Source organism: Empidonax traillii, unplaced genomic scaffold (assembly GCF_003031625.1).
Source record: "Empidonax traillii isolate 1590-97213 ecotype Southwest subspecies unplaced genomic scaffold, ASM303162v1 scaffold744:size612752, whole genome shotgun sequence".
Classification (NCBI taxonomy): domain Eukaryota; kingdom Metazoa; phylum Chordata; class Aves; order Passeriformes; family Tyrannidae; genus Empidonax; species Empidonax traillii.
In genome coordinates this window covers 446,999-474,064 of record NW_020955937.1, presented here as the reverse complement: position 1 = coordinate 474,064, position 27,066 = coordinate 446,999, and the positions used below count along the sequence as shown (strand labels likewise).

The 27,066-nt window shown below is 39.6% G+C and overlaps 1 protein-coding gene across 6 annotated transcripts in view; it reads left to right on the top strand.

Annotated features, from left to right (window-relative positions):
* The first annotated feature begins 3,975 nt into the window (after nucleotides 1–3,975).
* The window catches only part of FAM184A (family with sequence similarity 184 member A), a 75,250-nt gene continuing 52,159 nt past the window's right edge, over nucleotides 3,976–27,066 (top strand). For all 6 annotated transcript variants that reach the window (XM_027900642.1, XM_027900641.1, XM_027900638.1 and 3 more), the window contains exon 1: nucleotides 3,976–4,442. In XM_027900642.1, the coding sequence (XP_027756443.1) occupies nucleotides 4,275–4,442 (168 nt within the window). In that variant the 5' untranslated portion in view covers nucleotides 3,976–4,274. The remainder of the gene's footprint in view (nucleotides 4,443–27,066) is intronic.

The window sequence follows — 27,066 nt, the reverse complement described above, 5'->3', positions numbered from 1 at the left end:
TGATTAGTTAGCATTCTGGTAGAAATAAAGAGTTTTTTAAAGAACCTCCATATTTTAAGTATTTAGTTACTAAATCTAAGGATTTTTAAGTATTTATTTACTTTGTTCATACACGTTTGCAAAAAAAAAAAAAATTAAAATTCTGATCAGAGTTGTAGCTGCAGGCTTACAAATTAAACAGCACAAACCTGCAAAGACCAGTAGGTCAAATTTCTTGTTAACCATCCTTTCAGAAAAAGCTGCCGACTTCCTGACATCTTCAGAGTTGTCAAAAGAAATTATCACAAAGCAAGCTTAGCCCCTGTAACATTTTCTGTCTATAAAGAATCAGAAAGGGAGTTTTGTGCCTGTGGCTTGAAAAGAAGTCATACAGCGATTGCACACATTTATCTTAGTCAGAGCTGTGATGAGGTAAATAAAGGAGGGTTTGTGCACATGGAAATCTGTAATCCATAATATTTCCAGTGGATTGAATGTAAATGAAATTCTTTCCTGGTTTCACAATCCTCAGTGATTCTATTTCATAATTTTAGAAAATGTTACACACACAGCAGAACATCTGAACAGCAAATACGCAAATAAATAGGTAGGCAGTAGAATGCAAAAAAAGGCACAGGTGGATTGTCCCACAGGCAATTTTATATCAGAAAATGCAAAACTACAAAGTCTTGCCCACGTGCTGTTGTGTATCCATAGCAAATACTTAAAAAAATGCAATCTTACAGCATTTATTCACTGACCATATTTTCAAATGCATGAAAAAATTTTCTGTACAGACATACCAAGAGCACTCCTACATAGAGCCTGTAGTCACACGGAGACACCAGATAGGTACAAATTGTATCTCACTTACATAACCCCGTGGTGACAGAGACACCAAAGGTTTCACTGTGCAGCTTTCAGAGCAATGATACACATCAAGAGCCCTGCCTTGTTCCACCGCTTTTCACATCCTTCAGCAAGCCCTGAGCGCTGCCTCCTCATTTGCCTCTGGATGGCCTCAGCCCAAGCCCTGGGACACCTTTAGACCTACAGATCCTACGGTACTGATGAGACATGAAATCCCACCCAGGCAAATAGCACTAGGATCCTGGCTGAGCTGCTGCATTAAGCCCCTTTCCAGCAGCAACCTTAAGAGAACAGGCTCTATCCTACATACGCAGACCTGAATGGAAAAGAGCTTAGCAGTCACCATCTGAGCTCTAAAGGCTTTAAAATGTGTAAAGAGAAGATTGAAAAAAATCTGAATATGCAAACTACTACTAAAAGGCACATGCAATATTGACAAAGAATGTTTAATCACTTTTTTTACAATTTAAAAGCACCTAGACAAAACTTACTATTTAGCATCTCAGTACAAGAGGAAGATAAAATTTAAAGTATTTGACTGGTTTTTTCAGATGTATATAAGCATAGCATACAAAGTCACTTCAAAATGCTTCAAAACAATGATTTGGGGCCAATATGAACCACAGCAAATGTTGTTCCTTAGAAGAAACTGAAAAAAATAAAGTCAGGCTTTTTGTCTCAGAAAAAATGTTGATAAACCCAAGCCACACCAATTCACTTGAAAAATAAGTCTATCCAGAATATTTAAAATGTGTAAACTAAAATGAAAATATTCTGTAACTTTTGAGATTTCTAGGACTAATAGTAAATTAAACCAGCCATTTTTTAATATCAGGGGCATTATTAAGCACACTAAAGAACATGCCGTTTTGCATAAGAATTAAAAAGCTTGCTTAAGGTCACACAACGAGCCAGACACAACCTTTATCTGTGACAAAGCCTTCACAATCAGTCTACTGCTTTAATTAGTAGTTTGACCTTCCTAGACATGAAAAATCACAGTCTCCTCTGCCACTGAATTATTTTTTAATTTGATAAAACTGAATGTGCTATTCATGGATGTCATCCATGGACACAGATTTGAAACAGATGCTCCTAATATTCTTTCTTCCCCTTGTATTTCATCTGTATGAATCAATGCCTGGGTAGGCACCATCTGTCCTTTGTTCTCTGTTGCCAGAATGGGCCACTTCAGAAGGAAAAAAAAAAAAAATCATTGTCAGAATTTCCTGGACAATGCAAATTCTGAGCCTAATGCAACACAGCTACTGAAGCATTGGGATTAAATCACTTCTTTAATCACTTTGATTAAATCAAAGACTCTGTGTTACTCAAAATAGTTTGGGTTAATTATTTTCTTCATTACATGAGACTTTTCCCAGAAACTCCTTAGTTCTTCTGGCCCCTTTTTAAATATCTTTCCAGTTGTGTTGACACGTGAAAATTGCAGACCCTAGAACTCTATGAAAGTATTTTCCATGTACTCTCATAATCAATCTGTACAAAAGTACCAACTGTACCTTCTGGACAGTGACCACTCTATGCATCAAAGAATCTAATTTACCCCATGACCTCAGGTTTGCATTGGCAGTTCATGTTTAGTTGGCTATTTGCCATACAATATAAGCATGAATTTCTATCAGCAAGCAAGGCACATTGTTCTGTAATACAGATTTCTTCTTATAACTTACTATTCCACCGACTTCTAATATTTGCAAATTCTAAGTGATACTTTTCTCCATACCGTTACTGAGAAGTCTGTTGCTCACACTTAGCTGTGTATTTTTGTGGTTTGCCTCTTCAATATTTCTGCCTCCCTACAAAGAATACAGGCACAGAAGATATTTTTAGAGCAGAAAAAAAAGCAGCAAAAAGATAAACTACTCAACAGAGAGCACCGAGGACTCTGTAAAAGATGAGTGCAGAGGCTGTTAATCAGGGAATCAGACATGTCCAATCCCATTAATATATAAATTCTTACAAGGCCAGAGCCTAGCAAGGAGATGTTAAATTGTTAAAGAGGGTGGCAGATCTCAGGAGTCACACAGGATGGGAACTGCAGCAGAGAGCAGGCAAACCCAGGCTAAAGGACATACTAAATCCAGCTGTGAATCCCCTCTGGTGGGAACGTTTGTTCTGTGCCCATCAGCCCATGGGTCAGTGGCTACAGAGGCAGTGTCTGTGGCTGTGGAGACTGGCCAGCTCAGGTGGATGCCTCCCCACTCACCAGCCAGGTCACCCGAGCATCTCTGAGCACTGGGTTGTTTCTTCACAGAGTCACAGAATCAATTAGGTTGGTGAAGACCTTTGAGAGCGTTGATTCCGAGTCTTGTCCTAACACCACCATGTTGACTATATCATGGCACTAAGTGCCTCATCCCCATCTTTCCTTAAACACCTCCACAGACAGTGACTCCACCACCTCCCTGGGGAGTCCATTCCAATGTCTATTGACCCTTTCTGTGAAGAAATTCCTTATAATGTTCAACCTAAACCTGCCCTGGTGCAGCTTAAGACTATGTCCTCTCCTGGTTGCCTGGGAGAAGAGGTCGACCCCCAACTTCCCTCAAAGCCTGAGGTAATCGTGCAGTCCCGTGTTTACTTCAGGTACTACCACTTCAATTTTAACTCGGTCCTCTCCCGTACCACCTACTGCTGTGAGAGCACGGCACACACCGGTACATGCCCGGCGACCAGCAGCACCTCACCCGCTCCACTGCCTCAGGCGCACCGCCCCGTAGGAACCCCGGTGCCCACCCAGTGCCGAGGAGCCCTGCCCCGGCCACCCCCCGCCGCACGCCGGGGGCTTCCCCCGAGGAAAAAAAGCTTAGGCGACTGGCATACCTTCCCACTAGCCCTGCCACAAGAGGGGCAGCGCTGCCTAAAACCTGACCCCCCACCCTGCCCCGCCCCGCCCCCGTGCCCGCCCGCAGGAGTGGCGGCGGGCTCCCGGCTCCCGCGGCCGTGGGGGCGGGTCGGGGGCGCTCGGCGCGGGGCCGGGGCCGCGCTCGCTGGGGGGCGCGCACGGCCACAGCCACAGACGCGGCCACAGCCACAGTCGCGGCCGCTCCGCGGGCGGGGCCGGGAGAGTGACGCGTAATCAGCCCGGCGGAGGCGGCCCCGGCAAGCGGGAACTGCCGCTGCCGCTCCGCGCCCCGCTGCCGCACCGACCGGCCACCCCCCCCGGCCCGGTGCCGGCGGAGCGGACGGGGAGCAGGACGAGGAGAGGAAAGGCTGGCGCCGTTTCTCGCAGCGGCCCCCAGAGCTTTGTGGCCGCAGCCCGGCGCGGCCGGCGAGAGCGGCGGCCGTAGGAAGCGCCCGGGGCGGGAGGAGCCGCCTCGGGCAGCGGATCGCGGCCCTCGGGTGCGCGGCGGGGCCGGCGGCGTTGGAGGAGCCCGAGCGGCGGCGGGGGCCGCGCGGTGAAGATGGCGACCCCGGGCATGGGCTGGCAGCAGCCGCAGCACGGCTACGGCGGCGGCTCCGCGCCCGGCGCGGGGAAACTGGGCTCGGGCTCGGCAGCGGCGGGGCTGGGCGCCGAGCACAGCCCGGACCTGCACTTCAAGATGAGCAAGAAGATCGCCCAGCTGACGAAGGTGAGGGAGGCGCGCCGAGTCCTCTGCCGCCTCGGGTGTCTTCCCGCTCCCGCGGTGCCTTCGCTCCGCGCTATCCCGCGGATGGGCCTGGAGAGGGGCTCGCTGTCAAATCCGGGCGGGATGCAGCCGGGTGTGTGCCCCGGAGGCTGCGCCTGGAGCGGCCGCCTCGCCCCGCGGAGCATCCTCGTTCGCCGGGGTCCAGAGCTTGTGGTGCCCCGCGGACCGGGAGCCCGGGCTTGGATACGGACCGCTCCCGGGAGCTGCCGCAGTACGGGCTCCCGGTACTTGTGTCCGAATCCCGCCTAGCACGACCACCTATCCCGGTGTGTGGGAGCGGGTCCCCGGTTGCTGGGCTGGCACTTGATATTTATTCTGGGAAAATTGCAGCTTCTCTTCTAGCTCTTTTTAAAACCCCTCTCCAGATCTCTTTAAATTGAGAAATTTCAAGTGTTGCTTGCCTTCCGTTTGCTGTAGTGCTGTTATTTAGGGTGTCTGCTAAGAGCTTAAGTGCCTTAGATGGCGAGGGCGAAGAGTGAGAAAATCTCTGGTCTGATACTGCTGATTGAACAGATTTCATTGTGTCATCCCTAGCCTAGAAAATACACTGTATCTTTCATAGAGGCTGGAGTCGGGCTACGAGGTGTTTCTGAAGCGTAGGGAAGGTAAGGCTGGTAGGCCCCGTGTTTCAGATGTGATTGCAGCTGTGATTTACTTAGATTAACTTAAAGGAATGCTTTGGTGCTGTGATCTTTCTTGTACGACGCTCAAGCTGTAGGCGAATAGCATTGTTTAGGGAATGAGAGGCAGATTATCTTTGTTAAAGAGGAAGCAAAAGGAGTAATTTCTGTCAAGAATTACATAGCTAAAACATTTAAAGGTAATTTAAAAGCGCCGCGGGAACTGCTAGTATTCTTCAAATGTATGCTAAAATGGGTGAAGGTGACATTTCGTTGGAACTAAGAATGAAGACTGCTGGCAGTCTCACAGCAGAGACAGTTCATATTTATGTACAGTTGATGCACCATCGACCAGTTAAAAATAGTATTTATCATGGCACACTGTGCACCTTCATTTATTAGAAAGCTGATGACTGAGGGGCATTTTGTCTTTGAATTCAGAGTCCGGTTCCTTTCTATGTTAATATCAGTGGAATTCTAATTTCATAAGGGGAAAAGCTGAATTAAAATAAGCTGAAAAATCTCCTTGGTTTTACTCCCTGTGCGTACAAATCACAAAATAAAACACGAAAGGTATTACTACAGACTTGTGCTCCCTGAATGGTGCAGAAAGCACCTGGAGACCATAAATGTGTATTAGGCTTACCTTAAGGCCTAGTGCATATGTAAAGTAATACTTTCAAAGACTAACTTGATTTTGTGTGTGTATCTTTGATATATTTCCCATACTTTCTCTAGGAAATTACCCAGCAGTTTATAGTTTATTTCAGGAGCAGCATTCCACTTCTGTTATGGAGTCATTTGTGCATTCCCATGAGTTCCACATCACTGGGCATGTGCCCTGTGCACTCTCAGTTATGCATCAGATATCTTGAGGTGGATGTGAGTTAAATATGGATTTAAATGCATGATGAAGAAATATTTTGAATATCTGTATTGGAAAACACAAAAAGAGTGAAAAACTGGTTTTTCGTATAATTTTTTTAATTACCCATACTGAGTTCATCTAAAATTCTATATATTGTGTGCATGTCTGTCCTGATAAAGACTTCAGAGTAGTGCAGATAAAAGCTATGAGTTGTCTTATGCTTGTGTATTTAAAGTAATTGTGAACTCTGTGCTTGTAAAAGGAATTTACAAGTGAATTAGTCTTTTGCTGGACTGGAATCTTGTATGTATTTCCCAGTGACTTGCAAATTCTAGCAGTGTTTTAGTTTGTGTGTTTGTGTTCTGTTTTCAAGTTTTAGGGAGAAAACTTGGAAAATCAGCTGATCTTTCCATTGAGTGAAGGCCTGGAGTGAATAATAGTATTTTTAAATGTAAACCAGGATGTATATAAAAATATTTCTCTTGCACCTATTGCAACAATAAAATTAAGACTTTAAAGATTAAGATTAAAAGTACTGTATAAGATAAATTCCATTAAGGTAGAGGTACACCTTTTGACAGTTTTGTAGTTAGAGGGCTCAGGTGCTACATTTCTGTTGTTACTTGAACTTTCAGAAAGAGAAGCTTAAAATAAGTATAGAAACATCTGGGTAAAATATAATCTAAACTTTCTAATCTGCTCTAGAGTCTGAAGCCCGATTTGATAGCTGGCTGCAGAAATTAATCTTGGTAAAGGACTCAAGCTACTACAGGGAAAAAATATAAACACGATACTTAATTTCTTAAGGTGAGAGTCAGAGAATACTTCACTTTGCAGAAGATTTCTTGAAGTAAGTTGTTGCAAAAAAGATTTTAGGATATTTCTATTAAGGTCTTTTGACCAAATGTTGCTGTTTTAACTTTGTCAAGTGCTTACTAGCATATGTGTATTTAGGAACTTATTTTTAGGAAAGTCACTTCTTAATTGTGCTTCTCAAGTTGCTTAACATCGTATATAAGATACTTCTCACACATCTTTCCACTGTTTTTTATATTTATTTATTTTTTACTTCAAACTTTTCTCTAAGAGTGCCTTGATATATTAACTCTATCTGTTGATTTAGAGCTCAAGTCAGGCACTTTACCAGGTCAAAACAAACTCATTGACATAGTATAGTTGAGGGAAATCCAAAAGTTATCCAGACAGCTTCTGTCTTCTGACAAAAGGAACGTGACTCAATAGTGTTTTTTTTTTTTTTTTGCCTATCCTTGTACTGTTTGTATTATGGGCTGTGATTAGGAGCAGAAGAAAATGCTTTCCCCACAGAAGATGCAGATCACTCATGAATTAAATGTAAAATTCCAAAATTAGGATTCCTCTGTTACTTTTTTGCATCACTTAGAGAGAATCTGATGCTTTAGTCAGAGCAATATGGGAACACAAAGTAAAAGGTGGAATTTGTTTAATAACTGGATTTAATCACTAATTCAGAGTGAGGCAAAATAAGATAGGAATCAATTTCAGTAAGCATAACATTTCTGAAGTGCTTTACTGTATCTTTACTTTGGGGCCTCAGAGAAAGACTTACTTGATTTAACTTTAATGTGCTTAATTCACAGGGAAAGTTAAAAGAAGTAGTTAGAAATGCACCTTTAAAAAAATAAGATGATACTTCATGCCGTGTTCGAAGACTGCAGTAAATTGTAATTGAAGCAATTTTAGGCCTTCCTCTTCCATATAAGCTCCTTATTTTCAGGCGTTTTGAAAGATCTGCGTAGCAGTTTGGGATAAAGGAGCATCTGACACAAAGATTAAAACCAACAAGAAATAAACTGCGATTATGAGATTGCATATATGCTTTTGTACTACTGCATGCAGGAGTGCCAATGCAGTGTTGAATTATGCCTGCTGCAGATGAAAATATGCATATATATTTAATTAGTTTGCATAAGACAACTGGAATAGAAACAAAAAGCAAGTTGCTGCTATGCTTGCATCAGTAGGAGAGAACGACACTAGTTTTTAGTACTGCTAGAAGAATTCAAGTGGCTTAGTTTTGGTTTGGGGTTTGTTGTGTTGTGGGGTTTTTTTGTTGTTGTGGGATTGAGGTTTTTTTGTTTGGTTGGTTTTTCCACGATGTAATTTGTAGCTTGAACATTTGTGATAGAGAAATCCATATCCTAAATGTGTCTACAAAGTCAATTGTGCAAGCTTTGTGACATCAATATAAATCTTTTACGGAATAACTACATGATCCGTGCGGGGATTATAAAATGAGAAGCTTCAGTATTGGTTGTTGTATGATATTAGTTGCAGACATTTGGCATTAACTGAGCAGCTCTGAAGATAAAGAAAAAACACTTGGGAGCATGGGTTGATGAGAAACTCTAAATGACCCAGCGATGCGCTCTTGCAGCCCAGAAAACCAGCCCAGTATCCTGGGCTGCATTAAGAGAACTGTGACCAACAGGTTGAGGCAGGTGGTTGCTTCTCCCCCTCTACTTTGCTCTCCTGAGATCCCACATGGAGTACTGCATCCAACTCTGAGGTCTCCAGCACAGGAAAGAGCTAGACCTGCTAGAGCGAGTCCAGAGGAGAGCCCCAAGGACTATCAGAGGGCTGGAGCACCTCTCCTAGGAAGATAGGCTGAGAGAGCTGGGGATGTTTAGCCTGGAGGAGAGAAGATTCTGGGGAGACCCTACAGCAGTCTTCCAGTAACTAAAGGGGCCTGCAAGTGAGCTGGAGAGGGACTTCTTACAAGGGCATGTAGCGATAACACTAAAGAGGAATGCCTTTAAACAGAAAGAAGATAGATTTAGATTAGGTACTAGGAAGAAATTCTTTCCTGTGAGGATGGTGAGGCACTTGAACTAGAAGCTGTGGATACCCCATCCCTGGAAGTGTTCAAGTCCAGGCTGGACGGGGTTTTGAACAATCTGGTCTAGTGAAAGATGTCCCTACCCATGGCAGAGGGGATTGGAAGTAGGTGATCTTTAAGGTCCTTTCCAACCCAAACCATTGTCTGATTCTGGAAGAAGGGTCTGTAAGTGCTATGCAGATGATCTGCACCCCACAGTTATAATTTCTGTCTATTTAGTAAAAAGAAAAGCTATACAAAATTCTAATGTTTTTCCTTGGTATGTGGTTAGAGCTAGATGGTTCAGTTCTGTAAAGGTTCCAAAAAACTCAGTTCAAAGACTAAGCCTACAAAGTTACCCAAGGCACATAATACTTGAGTAAACAAGAATCTAGAATCTGAGAGTCTTGAGACAAGACTTCTGTTCTCAACTCTTCCAATGGTTTCTTGTCTAAATTTGGGAAAATGCTTTAAAAAAAAAAAAAAAATTATCCTTTGATTTTCATTCTGTTATCCTGTGTTAGAGAGGAGTACTGAGACACTAGACATTAATGTTGTAGTTAACCCAGTGAGTTGCTAGAGGATGTAAATTTATTTCAAAGAATGAAGAGCAATTTTGATGATCGTTAGTTCAGATGTTTATGTTTCTTATTGTGTACCCTTTTTCTGGGATGGTTAAAGGTTTGCCTCAGCTATTGCAAAATGCAGTTCTATGGAACCTTATAAGGTTTCTTATAAGCTATAAGGTTTAACTTATATTAATGATTCTTAACAAAATGTTTCCAGTGAAACTTTGTCAGTTTTTATTTGGAAGTATTCTGCCTCAGGGAACGAAACAACTAAACCTCTTGCAGAGGGTTCATTGTGCATAGGATTATAAGAAACCTTAAAAGAAGAGCTCTTAAAAACAGGAAAGAAATGAGAATCTAAAAATCCCCATAGAACTGTTTTGATGTTAGCTGTCATCGTGTGATGGTTGATGCCATTAACAGTTTTGTAAAAACTTTGGATTTAGCTTTTTAAGCAGCCTTATGTCATCTCTCCAGTGTGTGTTAACATTGGCAGCAGGCCAGTATTTGCTAACACTGCTAGGATTGCATGAAAAGAACTGAAATTTTGAGGCGGGTGTGATTTAACTACATATTTTAATGTCAGTATTTTTCATATGCTTCTGACTGGCAATGCGGGAATAAATGTTATGTTATTACATTAAGAAATAGTTTTCAAGGACTAAAAGATATGAAAATGTAATATTAGATATTCAATTCATTTACGTTTCTCTGGAGATATTTAATTTTGTTTTCTGTTAATTATTCCAAAGGTAGCTGAAGTAAGTCTTCTAAGACAGGAGAGACTGAAGGTAGGAACTGAGAAAGTTAGACACAATATTTCTGAAGCAAGTGTTATTTTTCTTTTTGTAAATCATGCTAGTGCATTCTCTCCGTCTTCCCTTTCAGACTCTTTCCACATGGTGTTCTATCTGTGTCCTTGTTCTGCAGTAATTATGGTCTTAGCAAGGGATGCTCGCAGAAGAGAAGTTTTCTATACTCCTAATGGTATAAGGACAAAGATGGAACTGGGTAAAAATGTCATGTCTTTAATACCATCTGGTAGAGTTCAGAAGAAGTAGAGCTTCAAGGCTCTCAATATCTTCTGCAGGCCTTCAATAAAATTATCAGTTATTGTCTTTATCCGAATACTTGCTGGCTGATGTACTAGGAATTGCTTTAAAGCAGCTGTGGCTTCTAATTTAGATCTGAAGAGGTCTTTCTTACCTTCCATGTTTTGTAGGACAAGAATTACAGGATGTGGTGCTTTAGTTAGTATGCTCTTCGTTTCTGAAAGAAGAGATCAGGCATCTTTAAAAAAGAAAAGGGAAAAAAAAAAAAGAAAAAGGTTGACAGTCTCCTGATATGACATCTGGGAACTCTTATTTAATGCTGTGATTTCCCAATCAGGACTGATTTAAATAAGTTAATTATTCTGATGCTTAGGAGACCTCAGGACCATTTATCTCTCTGAAATGGTTCTTCCATCCATTATCATTGCAAACTTAAGAGGTGAGACTGATACTTTCTACATGGACCTGGTATGGGTATATTTTAGAGCTCAGTGTTGTGATGTCTGTGAATTAGGTCAATGACTTCACAGTCTTTTATCACAAGACATCAAGAAGAAAGAAGTAGGACAAGAATGAAATATTTTTAATATTAAAAAAAATATACTCAAGTAAGATTCCTTTAGTCTCCACCCACATAGGTTTAATTCTTGTCTAGTAACCTGTAGTTCTTTGGAGACCACGGACAGCTTTGTGTTCTAAAGATATTTTCTGTATGTGTGTGTGTAATTGAAAGTGTGACGGTGTTGAAAAACTGTCTGATCACACATTCACATAAGCTCCAAGTCTAAAATGCCTCTTTAATATGCTTGTGCATATATCAGCTTCTCTGAGATCATTTTGGTTTCGGTGTTTTTTCTCCTCATTTTACAAACATTCAAAAGAATAATCAAAATGAAGCGACAAATAAACTGGGGGAGAGGATGAATAATATGACCTGGCACCTAGGAACATAGTTTAGTGGTGGATTTGGAAGTGTTAGTTTACAGCTGGACCTGATGATCTTAAGGATCTTTTCCAACCTAAATCACTCTATGATTCTGTATGTATCCTCTTGCTTATTCTTATTCATTGCTACAGTTAAATAATACAGAGTTAAAAGGAGCTGGAAAACTGTTAGATGTTATGGCTCTGGTATTTACTTCAGCTGTTGAATCCTATGCATCAGCACATTAAGGATATTTAAAGAAAAACCTGAAAGGTAGGGATTTTAGTACAAAATTAAATGTTATCAACATGTCAAAATTTAAAAACTAAAGAAGAAAGAATATGCAGGTCATAAATGAAACCTGATATTGCAACATCCATGAAATTTAAAATCTGTCAACCTTTAGCTGCTTTTTACGTAGGAAGATATAAACCTTATGAAAAAAATAAAGAAATATTTTGAATTTATTTTGATTTTGGGTTTTGTTGTTATTACTGTTTTCAGCTAAATACTGCATTATGAAAGAGGTCTTTTGCAATTTTCTTGATTTAGATAAAGTCAATAATATGCCAGTTCTTAATTAAGAACTTAATACTGAAATTCTTTCCTCCAGATGCAAAAGTTTTAAAGTGCAGAGTCTTTTATGTATATTTGAAAAATGAAATCAATAGTTGAGCTCTCTGTAACTGTACAAGGTATTTATTGATTAGTTTTTCTGTGCAGTTGTAAATTAGCATGGGTACAGGACTTTGAAGTACTCAGTTCTGCAAAGAGCTTTTTGACAAGTCGTATAAAAGTGTGTCAGCAGAAGACAGCTGGGTTTGGGTTTTTTCGGTTTTGTTTGGGGTTTTTTTGGTGGATTTGTTTTTGGGGTTTTTTTTTTGGTACCTGGAATACCATGCATGTGCAAAGAAGTTATTTCAAAGTGATGAGACTTGCCACTTCTTTAGAGGAAGTCAGATTGCAATTTAATCTTAGACATAGTGGTGCTGTACTTTCTTCAAATGCGGTAAAACTGTATTTAGCAACAGCATTGACTGTATGTTTGAATATTTATGTGTTGTCATGCAACCTATTGGTCGCATGTACTTTATTTTTTCAAGTCTAGAAGTACAATTAGAGGCTTACTGCATCTAATACATGTGCAGAAGTGTTGCTTCTCATAAGTCATTGTATTGGTACAGCAGCTTCTAGCCTTAAGTTCCTTCTAAGCACTGAAATTATTTCAATATCTCATTCTCTGAATTTGGGCTTTGGCTTTAATAAAACCAGTAATTTTATCAGTGACATTTCTGTTTCCCACTCTTCCGATTCTCCATTGAGAGCTTCATTCTCCTTTGAACTGTGTTGAGGAGGAGAGCATTACCTTAAATAGTCACTAACTGTTTCTTACTGTTTGCAAGCTTACTGTTAAATAAACCCCGGAAATCTCAACATAACATTATGAAATCAGATGTATATGTCTCTTGGCTGATACGAATTTGGCAGCAGTAAGCCAGGCTTCTATGTATTCTTCTAATGACTGATGTCATACCAGTAACCAAAGGCATCGCGTTCCAAAAATAACCAGAAGAAACAAAAACAGTCTAAAGCTATTCTCCATCTTGTCCTACTTAATGCATATTACCTGGTTCTGTTTCCTCAGTCAGGCTCTAAGTGAATCTAGAAGGTGAAGAGGAAGAACAACCTTTTGCTGCGGTTGTCACTTGGCTAGGCTCAAAATGACAGCTTTTAAAAATAGCTACTGTTAAAAAGTTCATGAAGTCCTTCTTGTTCAAGATGCTGCCATTAAATGAAAGACAACCTTTCAGGTACAAGAAGTAGTATGAGGTGAATATAAGAAATACTTATTTTCTATTTGCATTTTTATGCGATTAAAGTAATCTTCCTATCCAGTTTCCTAAAATTTAATTTCTAGATACCTGAATTGTAATGTCTTTAGAAAACCAGGTGTGCTATAATCCAAAGATTTTTAATGGGACAATGTTTTTGCTCAAAACATGACTGAAAGCTATAACTTTTAGTAAAGAGTGTCTGACACTGCCTTCCTAGATCTAGTATTTTGCAGTATGGATGCTGATGTGTTTGGATAGGTCGTACTAAAACGTATTACAGTAATCTTCTATGACTGTCTTTGTCCTTTTAAAATTTGACAAATGAAAATAATGGTAAATTATTTCTGTAATAAAGGTTAAGAAAGGACTTGAATTTTTTTATTTAACTGATTTGTATAATTATAAGTGTAGGTTTCACTCTTACAATATAGTTTATTGTAGCTGGTAGTAATAAATAATCAATTATATGTTTATAGGCTAAAAAAAGCGCAACAGCTTGAAAATCTGTATATGTGTTTCTTCTCAACATTAACCTGTATTGTCAACATAGTTTACTTATTAAAAAAAAAACTTATTGTGTTGTGCCATGGAATGGTAGAAATTTATTTGAAATTTCTGATCTGTTATTTTGGTTGAGTTGCTCACTAGCTTTCCATATCGTAGTGTTGACTTACCATTCCATTAAATTCCAATGCCATAAAATTCAGTCAGACCTTTCTTTGTCCCCTCTTTTTTTTTTCCTTTTAAAAGCATATGTCCATTTGCTTTATGCTGAGACTGGACTTTGACACAAATACCGGTTTACATGTTCTTTGAGCGTACCTGGGAATGTTCTGTTGCCATTTTTTCTACTCCCGTGATTCTGGTCTTGCCTTTCATTATTTCTGTGCTCTGCTTCACACCTTGTGAATGGTCCACACTGTGGATTGAAAAGGTATAACTGGCAATTTGGTGTATTAGGTATATTCTGTCTTACCTCAAAATACCTGATGCAAGAGATGGTAATTCTTACCACTATGTTTGGACAGGCACTGCATTAGTAAGTATCCCTGCACCTTCTGTACAAATGAAGAGCCTGAAGCAAGTTTAGCTTCTGTTCATTTGCGTTCTTTTTCATAGCTATGAGTTGATACTCTAGGATAAACTAGATTTCAAATCCCAGATTGTTGGGTTTTTGTTTTGTTTTGTTTTATTTTTTTTGACAAAGCTGTTTGTGTAATAGATGATTTTCCTCTAATGGAAATTTAAAATGTTTTTGGTTGTTGTTTTGCTGTTGTTGTTTTGTTTGCCTTTTCTTTTTCTGTGTGTGGTTTTGTTTGTTTTTTTATAGACTTACTCTCGATGGTCCTGAGGGAAACTAGATTTCCTGCTTTCAGAAAACTGTTAGTTTGGTGAAGTTAGAGATGGAAGTAACATGCCTCTTCACTGTACAATGTTGAAAAGAGTTACATGCTGATCATAAACTGTAGCTTCTGTGTGTGCCTATATGAAGGTTTTGTAAATGTGATCCCTTAAAGAAAGTCTTAATTAAGTCCTGACTCACGTGCTATATTCAACTCTGGATTTGCTATTAATCTTGAGCCTTGTCTGTTCTTATGTACAGAAAAGGGATTCTTATAGAAAAAGGAAGAATTTATTTATGGCTACAAAAAGAAATAAAGTTCTCTTGTCTGGGAAGCATAAAAACTCACTAGCTTTGTCAAAGAATTGAGAATAGACTTAAGTTTATCTACAAGAACTGATTGACATATCTGTGTTAGTGAAGGCTGAGGCTGTGTGTGTGCTTTGTGGAAGACTTGTGAGGCTCTCCCCCTGTGAAGAGGAGCCTTGTCTGACGCTTTGCCTGTCGACTGTGCAGGGACTTATGAGTTGTTCTCTTGCCCCCTGTTGCTCCATATCCGTGGGGGCGGGCGGCAGCTGCCGCCATCCGGGGTGCTGAGTGCGGGGCTGCCTCGTCGTTTTAGCTTCACTGGCGCTGGTGTCAACAGCAGCCGAGTTTAACTTGCTTTATGTAAACCAGTACATTTCCCTACTGGCAAGATCTCGTTAGAGGCCCAACTTACATAACTACAATTTCCCAATCCTTTTATGTAGTCAGCGTGGCGAGCTGTGGCATTGATTACACCGAACACTGTGAAGGTAAGTGCAGTGAATTATTTCTCTGAAAGTGTGTGCCGTGCCATTTTGTAGTGTCTTCTCAAAAGCCAGGCCAAAGAAACCCAAAACAAAACAAAAAAACAAAAAAACAAGCACTGGCATTTTTCAGAGAGTTCTGTCAGCTAGCAAATTAAGAAATGTTTGAGAATATTTGAAAGAGCACTAGTACTTCATTCACATTGTTGGGATTCTGAAAGGGGGGTTCATGTTTGATTTTTCTGAAACTGAGTTAGGAAACATACAAAAAGAAAAATCCCTTGATTAATTCCTACAGGATTTGTGTTTGTGTTTATTCTGTTCTGAAATAACTGCATTTTTAGCTTTTAAGGACCTTAAAAACTTGGAAATTCAATTGTCTTGTCATGAGATTCATTCAAGGTATGTATTCTATTTCTGGATGTTGACCACAGCATCTAAGATTCAAAAGCCCTCAGAACAAGAGGAAATTGCATCTTGAAACAACATACTACTTAAAACCCACTTATTTTGATGACTAATCAAAAACAGTGATGCAGGTCTGTAAGATGACTACCTTTTTCACCTTTTTTTCTCCACTTAGGTGTTAATACTTCTTGATTTAGGAAATCCTGAACTTAATATCACCCTGATGAGAGAAAATTCATTTCTTTGTGTATGGAATATATATAAAGTGAAGAGTGAAAATCCCTAGCGATCTGTATACCTGAAAGGGTAAAATCAGATGTGCAAATATTCAAGAAATAAATGTGAAGGGAAATGCAACTTTGAGATAGTAACACAGCTTGAGAGAAGCCCTTTGGTCTATCCTGTTTTCCTTGCAGCAATTCAAGGTTTAATCATATAGCAGATATGTGAACTGTATTCTAGATAGGTGATTAGAGGGTAAACAGGATTCTTTCTCACAGGGAAGCAGATTGGGGAATTTGTACATCTGTCACTGAATCTTTTTTTCTTTTTATTATTTTTTTTTTCTTCATTATGCTTCTCAAGATTTAATGTCTTGGGAAATCGCCCAAAGCTAACTGTGCTACGGATTTGTAATGCGTGTTTCTGATATAACCTGATTGTTAGAGGTTAACATGACGGAACTGAAAAGGGGTTTTGATTGGGTGTTGGTACTGCCACACCACTCCCAGCACAAGAATATTGATTTGTGGTTGCAAGTGTATCCTGAATGAGTCTGTAACAGGAGGAAATAGTTGTTTCCAGTTGAATGAAGAGTGAATACCTACGTTATTCCTGTTCATTAGAGGGCTAATCCTTGCAGATGATCCCAAGGCTTTGAAAGCTTCAGTTTTCTTTTTTTTTTTTTTACGTGATCTGAGAAACTGAGATGTTTGGATTTCTTTAGTGTGTGTTGGACCTCAAGGTTTGGGGTTTTGTAATGGAGAACAAAGGAAATCTAATTCCCGGTAAGTGCAAGGGGTTACTTTAGTAATCAGTCCATTACTGTTTTTTGCTTAATTTTGGAATGTTCATGTTTGGGTTGGGGGTGATGTTTCTTCTTTATTATGATTCACCAGAATCGTTAATGTTCAATTTTTATGATATTTCAGTGAATTAATTGGAAACTCTGCTTCAAGTTCTAGTGTATTTTATGTCTGGTTCTGTGATTAAAGACTGCGCAAAATATAGGAGGTATACTGAGAACTTTATGAAAACTCTATGACAAACCAGCAAGTGCAAGCATTTATTAAACTTATTTGTAAAGGAGACATTTCTGAAATGTGCATAGCTCTGTCGTTATGCTTCAAGCTTGTTAATTTTTAAGTTAATCATAAATAACCTTACAGTTTCATGGAAGAGATTATGGTTTGGAAGCTGTATTATATGCAGTCTTTTAAACCCTTAAACTGTAGGTAGGAAGCAATGGAAATTCTCTTAAAGTATAGATTAGAATTAGGGAGAGGATCTGCTAAAAGCAGAACAGAAAGCTAAATATCAAAACCTTTCACCTTCCTTTGAACCTTTTCTGACTGTATAATGGGAGCACTGGTGCCTCAGTTGCTGAAGATACTTATCTTTAATGTGTAAGAGTGGTGTTAAAAGAACACCAACAAATCCAAGCTAAATGGTATTTGCTAGCTAAATTTGAAATTCAGATTTGAAAAGGTATCTGAAAACTTTAGCAAATTTACTGTTGACTGTTAAATATTTTAGTCTGAAAATTAAATGTGCTGTCTCCTAATAAGACATCATTTATAGTTATATCAAATTACAACTGGTGTATTGGAAGGTACACAAAAGAGTCTTAAAATATGCCTTGGAATAATTTCTCAGTAATCTATGAATGTGTTCTTTATATATGAGTTACATAGATAATACTAAATTTTTTTGTTAACTAATTGTGTATTTTGCAATATACCACCAATTTAGCTTATTTTTCGTTCATTTCCCTTTTTCTGTAACAAATGGAGAGCTTTTGTGCTAGTAGTCGGAACTAGGCATGTTTGTTTCAGACGCTGAATATATAAAAACTGACAAGTGCGAGATACAGACCTGTACCCACCTCAAGGCCGGAGGCCTTGAGATAATTATTTAAGGTGAAGTTGCACACAAGTGCTCAGTGATTTTTTTTTTTTAACTTTTTTTTTGTAAATCTACTTGTGTTTAATTTATATGTATCCCTTGATTTAAGATTGCCACTATTTTCTCATTTACTGAATTAAATAAAATATATATGCTGAAAGAAGAATTTTTGGTTTTCCTTTAATCATCTTTACCATGTTAGCTATCACAGATTTTTTTTCTTAGGATAGCTCATAGCAGCCAAAATTTGAGGTCTTGATTAAGCTCTTTATTGGACTGACCCATCAGGTGTGGGGAATTTTTGTTGGAAGTGAAAAATTCTGAACAGTCTTACCTACAGAATTGTGTATGGTGAATTGCTGGAAGAGTAGGAGTTAGTGTCTGCCCTTTCATGTGAAATAAAGCAAGTGTTATAGAACAGGCAAATAATTTACAGCATAAATACTCTTAAAATAAGCTTCTTGTATTCTACCTGCCAAACAGAAGAAATTGTAGAAACCTTTATTGGGATTGCATGAGACAACTTTTTAAGCACATCACTTAGTGTAGCTCTCCAGAAGATGATCCCACTGGTGAAGTTTAGATATGACTGGATAACCATAATAAGAAAATACAGATGTTGAACTGGTAACTGAGTGTTCACGATTCTACTTACTGTATTTAATGGGATGAATGAAAAAAGAAATGCTTTAGGACAAAGCAGTATAATTGTATGCTTTTACCAGGACATCAATTTCCCTGTAGGTCTCTAATGGAGATATTACATTTTTCCCATCTAAATATACACAATCTTTTTTTTTTTTTCTTATTTTTTCTTTAATTTTTATTGCATGGTTTAGAAAAGTTGAGGTGAAAGGAACTGCTGCGTACTAGGAGAAAAAAAAGTGTATTTATTCTTTTTTTTTTTTGTGGGACTGTGTTTAAGGAAATTTAAAATCGGTTACATCTTCTCTGCTCTTTGTCGTGTGCCTGTGAGTGCTGGACAAGTAAGACCTTAAGGTAGACTAAAAACTCACTGAAACTCTTGACTTCATGTGTTGTGGTCAGCCGTGTGAAGCCCAGCTAGGGGCTGGTCACTAATGGTGTGTCCTCGAGGCCGATAATGAGGACAGTACCGTTTAACATCTTTGTTGGTGACTTGGATGATGAGACAGAATTGCACACTCAGCAAGTTTGCAACCGATACAAGACTGGGACACGTGGTTGATAAAACAGATGGGTGTGCTGCTGTTCAGAGCTGGACAGGCTGGAGGAGTGCACAGACAGGAACCGCATGTGGAGGCCGGCATCTGGGGCAGCATGGAATCGACTGGCTGGAAAGCAGCTTAGCAGTAAAGGCCCCGGGGTCCTGGCAGACCACGAGCTGAACATGGGCCAGCAGTGTGCCTTCGGCAAAAAGGTCAGTGGCGTACTGGACTGCGTTAGAAAGGGCGTCACCAGCAGTTCGAGGGAGGTGATCCTTCCCCTCCATTCGGCACTGGTGAAACACACCTGGAGTGCTGGGTCCAGGTCTAGGGCTCCCCACTATGAGAGAGATGCGGACATGCTGGAGTAAGTCCAGCAAAAGGCCACTAGATTGATGAAGGGAGTGGACCATCTGTCATACTAGAGAAGCAGAGAGCTGGGATTGTTTAGCCTGGAGAAGAGAAGGCTCGGGGGGATCTGATGAGTGTGTGTGTATATACCAGATGGTAGGGAGTAAAGAAGACTGAGCAGGCTTACTCTTAGTGATGTCTCATGAGAAGTTAAGGCAATAGGCACAAACTAAAACATAAGAAAACTCTTGTTTTGCTGTGAGGATGGTCAAATTTTGTCACAGGTTGCCCAGAGAAGTTGAGGAGTCTCCTTCCTTGGAGATATTCAAAATCCACTTGAGCAAGATCCAGTACAGTCTGTTGTAGCTGTGCTTTGCACAGGGAAGTTAAACTGTATGACTTCCAGATGGAACTTCCAACCTTAGCCCTTCTATGTTTCTGCATACATGGCATTTCTCTAACAGTTAATGTGTTGAACCTTTAAGCTGTGGGTGTCAAATGTTAAAACTAATAGCCTGTATTGTGTAAATACTGAGATGTAGCTGGGAAATAACAAATTTTTTTTCATTACATGATAGATACCTGGAAATTATCCCAGTAGGCCACTGCAAACTTGTCCTAGATTCATCTCGGGCTTGGCTTTGAGAGTGAATTTAGAGTCTCAATTGGTGTGATTTAAGTGAAAGTGAACTGTGCCACCTTATGCTTACTTTATGGTTTTGCTTCTATAACCTACATTAAAAAAAAAAAAAAAAGAGTGAAATTGGTGATCAATCTTTAGTTTGAACATGAATTTTATTTTTTTTCAGAGGAAAGGAAGAGAAATTACTTCAAGGTAGTAAAATATTTCTGGGGAAGTGGCTCAAATTCCTCTGCAATTATTAAAAATTCCATGAACAGACAAGATTCTGGCTGGAATTTCCTTTATTCATTCTGGAAAAATATCATTTACCTTTAAAGCTTTCAAAGATGATTTGTAGTTAATGCCTTCTAGAAAGTGAAAAAAAATGCTGGAGACAAAATTACCAAGTTGGGAGTCTTGCAGTGTATGCTTTTCACTAATATTTCTTTCTTGCGTAGATGCATACTTTTTTGGAAGGCTCTGTGCCTTTCCTTCACTTAAACAAGCCTGGAAAGTAGAGACACAATTATGAATAAGAAATGGACTTGTTTACTATTCAAAACACTGATGAAGATTTCTTCTTTGCTACATAGAGCCAAGTGGTATATTCTTGTCTGTGTGGTCTCCTCTGCTGTGAGGAACCAACAGATACTGGAATTGCACAGAATCTGCAGAAGTTCTGGTGAAAGTAAAGCTCAAAATAGATCAGGCATTGAGAGGAAAAGACCTGCAGGCAGAGAGAGTGCAAAAATGAACTCTGTTTTGATGGGGAAGAGGATACTGGGAAGACCTTTTCTCTGTCATACAGTACTGCTGTTTCTTTTAGAAAACTAAATACAAGAAACCTTTGCTAATGTTTTCATCAGCTCAACACTTGAGGACTCATCAGTAAGATTGAATAGCGTATATGAGTGATAATAATGCTGACTATGCCTTGCTTTCAGGTTTACAAGCAAACTAAGAGGGAAAGAGATCATCTTTCTTTAGTGTCAACTTCATTTACAATTTTCCAAAAGTACTTGTGACATTTTCAGGTGATGGCGCTCAGAAATGTTGCTTTGGATATCCTCTAGAGCAGATTTAGAAATGGAGATGTTTCATTTTCCTTTACCTTTCCGCAGTTGTTGTTCTGTCTCTACCACCCCTGCTTTCCCCTCTTCCCTCCCTTGCCAAATAAAAGAAAAAAACAAATCCTTTTCTTTCTAAAGAGTTAATGCCAGTTCCCAATATTAGTGAGTACTTCTACAAAAATTATTTTTTCCTAAAAGGCAAGACAACTTGCTTTGTATGTCCTTAGTTATTTAAAAGCTATGTGTTTTGGGCTAAGCCATATATGGAGAAATCCAAAATCAGTCAGTGACTGGACAGGTTTTAATCATGAACATCTAGTGAAAACTAAATGTTTGAAAACATGACACTTCAAATGGTAGAAGTTAATAGAGGTTAGATTTGATGGTGGAATAGATTAAGATTTAAGAGTAAGTTTTTAGTCTTGAATTATAATGTAAGTCACCTTGAATGATGAAACAAGGAAATAGATTTTGAAGGAAATGGAATGATGATTATTTAGATTTTGGATTATTTTGAGTCTTATGACTTATTTTTCTGTGTAGCACAAATAACTTCATGACTGAAATGTTTCTTTCTGACGAAAATGAAGTAGTTGAAAGTACACATATATGAAGAATAATTTAACCAAGTCTAGCAAAAAAAAGAGAGATAAAATATAATTTATGTCAATAAATGACGTACTCTTTTTATATGATTGGTTTTTTACTCTCAATTGAGGATGTCTAAGTGTGATGGATTTGTTGTTGATATATGCTTTGCAGGAAATTTCAACTTCTCTTCATCCTTTTAGGCTATCATCATTTCAATCTCAGTGAATGTCATCCTTTACGCCATTTGATCCTACTGAAGAAAATTCCCTTCTTCAGTGCCATCCCTCATATATTATGCACCGAAAGGCTGTTTTTCTTGTGTATATGCTGTTTCAAGGAGTAATATGAATTGTATTTTTTTAAGAAAAGGAATAAAGTATGCAAAGGTGACTTAGAAAATATTGTTTCCATTTAAAAATATGCAGGGAGTGAGGGAAATTTCTGAATGAGATAAGGTCTGGAAAAAAATTCCAGCTTCATTAACTGTGGCTGACCATTAAGATGTAATTTGATGATACTAAATAGAGATACTGAAAAAGGAAAGGAGCAGCTTACTATGGCATGCGGGTAATTAAAGCAGATGGAAATACAGCACCTTATTTTTTTCTGTAACGTAGTTCTGAAACAATGCTGATGATTTGGGATGAATCAAATAATTTCGAAGCCATAGTGTTGACGTGTTCTGAGAAGTTTTGTAAATAACTTGTATTTTGGTAACATTTGTATAGTTGAGCTCTCCTTGTCAGTTAAGCAGGTGTGTGGTTTAGGGCCACTTAGCTTGACTTACAGGTTGAAAATAAGTGCTGATTTTCAAGGAGCCATTATGAAGCATTTAAACTATTTTCTGCTGGTATTTGCTTCCATTCTGACTAACTTTTGAAACTTTTTCTAAACACCTTTTTCCTCTTTCATAACAGTCTTTCCTTGGGTTGTATTGAAATCTGTCAGCATGAAAATATTTTTGATGTCGTGACCAGATTGAAACTTAGATTGAACTCTGTTTTGACGTACTCTGCAAGTTGGTTTTATGCTTTGGCACAGAAAGCAAATGATGTGCAGTTAATAAAACTGAATGCCTTAGTCATGCAGGTAATATATTGCTTAGAAATATCTCTATTTGAGAACGGTGCAGTATGAATGTATGGAATTGGACTGCTCAACTCTGTAAACTTATGTAACTCCATTAAAGCCAGCAGTGCCAGTGTAGAACACTAGAACACCTGAACATTTCTCTCAGAAATAGATGTTGTGTAGTAGCCAAGTGGGGGATTAATTGCCACGTTGTACAAAGCACTAGGGGTGATGTCTCCCCTAATTCGGTTTATAGCACAGAAGTGCACTTTACTTGTTTGTTTGATATCACTTCTGCTTGTTTTGCACCTGAGCTTTTGCCTCAGTTGAAGGTATTCCAAAGGTTGTATTGCATTTCACAGTCACAGAATCATTAAGGTTGGGAAATACCTCCAAGATCATTGAGTCCAACCTTTGATTGAATACCTAGAACATAGCACTAAGTGTCATATCCAGTTGCTTCTTGAACACTTCCAGGGATGGTATGGATGACCACTTCCCTGGGAAGCCCATTCCAATGTTTGATGACCTTTCAGTGAAGAAATTCTTCTTGATTTGGATGGTGGAGCATTGTATCTGTCTTTTATGCCTTAGCCAGGTCATGATTATTTTAAAAACCTTTATAAAGTGTACTTGTAAATACAAGTTCATCAGTGTTAAAGTTATTTGTTGTTTTTTTTTTTTTTTTTAAGTAACTTTGATATGAGCATCCTGAAAATCAAATTAGAAGAGCTTTCAGGATGTAGGGTCTGCATGCTATATCTAATGCATGTTGCATCTACCATTCTCATTTTTTCTGCTCTTTTGTCTTCTAGATTTAGTAGGAATAACAACTTCACCTGTTCTCCTAAATCCAAATTGCATACTACCAAGTAGTTTTTCCTCTTTCTAGTGGGTTGACCCTGGCTGGATGCCAGGTACCCACTAAAGCCTCTCTCTCACTCCCCTCTGCTGCAACTGGACAGAGGAGAGAAAATATAACTAAGGGTTCGTGAGTTGAGATAAGGACAGGGAGAGATCACTTACCAATCACCATCATGGGCAAAACAGACTCAAAATGGGGATATTAATTAAATTTGTTACGAACAGAACCAGAGTAGGACAGTGAGAAGTAAAATAAATCTTAAAAACATCTTCCCCCACCCCTCCTTCCTTCCAAGTTCTACTTTCTTCTCCACAGAGATGCAGGGAGATGGAGAATGGGGATTACAGTCAGTTGTCATTTCTGCTGCTGCTCAGGGGGAGGAGTCCTTTCCCTGCTTCCCATGGGGTCCCCTGCCCAGGGAGACAGTCCTTGATGGACCTCTCCGGTATGAGTCCATCCCACGGGCAACAGTTCTTCACAGAGTGCTGCAACGTGGGTCACTTTTCCACAGGGTGCAGTCCTTCAATCAGAGGCTGCTCCAGTGTGGGTCCTCCACAGGTCACAAGTCCAGGGAAACCTGCTCCAGTGTTGGCTCTTCTCTCCATGGATCTGCAGGTCCCTGCCAGGCCTGTGTTCCAGCACGGGCCTCCTATGGGGTCACAGCCTCTTTTGACCATCCACCTGCTCCAGTGTGGGCTCCTCCATGGGCTGCAGGTGAATTTCTACACTCCTGTGTTCCTCCTTGGGCTGCAGGGGCTCCACCATGGTCTGTACCACATGCAGGAGAACCTCAACTCCAGCACTTGGAGCACCTCCTGCCCCTCCTTCTTCACTGACCTTGATGGCTGCATATTGTTCACATATTCTCACTCTTCTCTTCTTTGGCTGCAATTTTCCTCTGCACAATAACATTTTTTTCTTCTTAAATATGTTATCACAGAGGCATTATTATCATTCCTGGTTGTCTTGACCTTGGCTAGCGGCAGGTCTGTCCTGGAGCCAGCTGGCATTGACTCTACTGAACATGAGGGAAGCTTCTAGCAACTTCTCACAGAAGCCACCCTCTAGCCCCTTCTCACTGCCCTTGCCTCCCACTACCAAACCTGGCCACAGAAACCCAATACACTCTTCTTCCCTTCCATCAAACATCATGTGCTTTCCATAATTACTGTCTTGTTTTCTGGACAGGAGAAAGGCTAGATCTAAGGGTTCCTATTTTTTATTTTATTTTGATAAATGTTTGTAAGGGATATCTGCCCTTTTTTCCTTCCTCAGAAAACTGGGTACAGTTATTAAATTCCTTTGCTCCATTACAAGTTTTTGGGGTGAGGAAAATACCCCACTTGTCCATTTTCTGCACATCCAAGATAGCTGTATAAGAATTGTCTACTACCCATATCAGGATGCCAACTACTCTCCAGTGGCCGCCCTGTACCCAGTCGAAGACCTTGCTTGCTCTGCCGAATGGAATGGAGTTACCCCCAAGTGTGTCTTTCTGTCAGCCTCATATCTGTGCTAATGCCCTTGTCAAATCCCCTTTTGTCCCCCGAAGGTAGTATTTCACTGGTGAGACCCAGTCTTGGAAACACTCAGCTGGTAGAGCAGAAAGAGCAACGTAGCCTGATTGCCCACTTGACCCCTTGTGATGGGTGAACTCCTTGGTTCACTAGGGATTGCTAAAATCATTGGGAAGATTGCATGCTGTTGTGTCCTGGCCCTGAGGCCTCAGGTTTAAACCACTCCTGACTCTGGCAGCAGACTGCACGGCTTCTGGGCTTGTGAACACCATGTTGTTGCCTGATGTGTTGGGCTATAAAAAGAGGTGCAAGTAATGTACTCCTCTTGTTGAATCTGATTACGGAGTGTTCTGCAGCTGTAGCTTTACCTGCCAGCATGCTTTTGATTTTTATTACCTCTTGGCTTGATAAAGGTTATCCCTATTCCTGAATTTGGACAAAGTGCATGTTTCCAAGATAGCCTATGGTAACATAAAGCTCCCGATTAACACCGAGAAAGCCTCTCATTTGCTGTCTGGTACAGCTCTTGGAGAAAGGAAAAATGCTGCAGGGAATGACTGAATTGGCCACACTAACCACTCTGTCCCTGTGCTGAGGCATGCTCTGCATCTCTTCTTCAGGTGAGGACTTCTCCTACCCCACAAGTAATTGGAATGTGGCATGCCTTGTTCTGGTAATTAAATTTTAAGGTACAGGCTCTGTAATAATTTACAAATATGCTGGACAGTAAATGCAAGTGGATCTTTTAAAACGGTGGGATTTCTAGACAATAATTAAAAAGAGTTAATATTTCAGTGTGGGCCATACACACACAGACAAAACACAGAAAGGATTGGAAGTCAACTAGTTAAATGTGATACTGGTCTGTACTTGGCAGTTCAGAAAATAAAAATGGATTATTAGCGCATCAGATACAGGTACTTGAGGAGCATGTATTTAGGAGCATGAAGAAAGCATCTTGAGCTATATGTGCCCCTGTGAGGCTTTATGCCATACATATATGGTATGAAACATCAGGAAACCTGAAAATACAAAATAAATTTTCCCCGTGTTTTTTTATTGGTTTAGATGTTAGTGAACAGTGCATGGCCTCTGACATACCAAGATTTCTCTTAGATAGAAAATTAAGTGTAAATGTTTAACAGGAAGTGTGAAAATGAAAAATGGTTGTCATTTGTTTTCATTCAAAGGTTTGATTCAAAGGTTGGAGGTTAGGTAGAAGTGGATATCTGTAAATGTTCAATGCCTGGAATTTATGCTGAGCTTCATGGTGTCATTCTCTAAGTAATTATTTGTAAACAGAAGTCATTAGAGATCAATTTGGAGAGCTAGTTGCTGTAATGAAAATAATCCAGTATGTTTTCAGAGTTTCTATAGGAATAAAGAACTAGATTTTGCTTAGTTATAAATTGGGCTAAAACACGAAGGCTATTGAATAGCATTAAGGCTATTTTAATAATAAATTTTGTGTGAAAGTGCGGTTTTTAGGGAAAAAAAATTCAAGTTCTTGCCTTCTGTGGATTTTGTCTCAAAGGAAGACTGGTATAGTTAGGCCATCTTTTTTGGGGAGATGCTATTGGCTGGGGACACTACAGCTGCAGACCATATTTGTCTCTTCCCTGCTCATGATGCTGTGCCCCTGATGCACTGGCATAGGTATTTAGGAAGACTTGCAGTAAACCACATAGCTGAACAACCAGGACCTTCCTTCCACCTTTTCTATGCTGTCTGAGCAATCCTGGCCTAAAGTTCTAGGCTTGTTTCTGTTTGTATTATCAGCAGCACAGAGATCTGACATCTTGTTTCCATGAGGTAACAAAAGATCTTTCCAGAGATTTTTTTTTTTTTAAATGGAAAAAAATAAAAAAGGGAAGGGGGAGTGGAAAGAGGGGGGAAAAAAAGGCA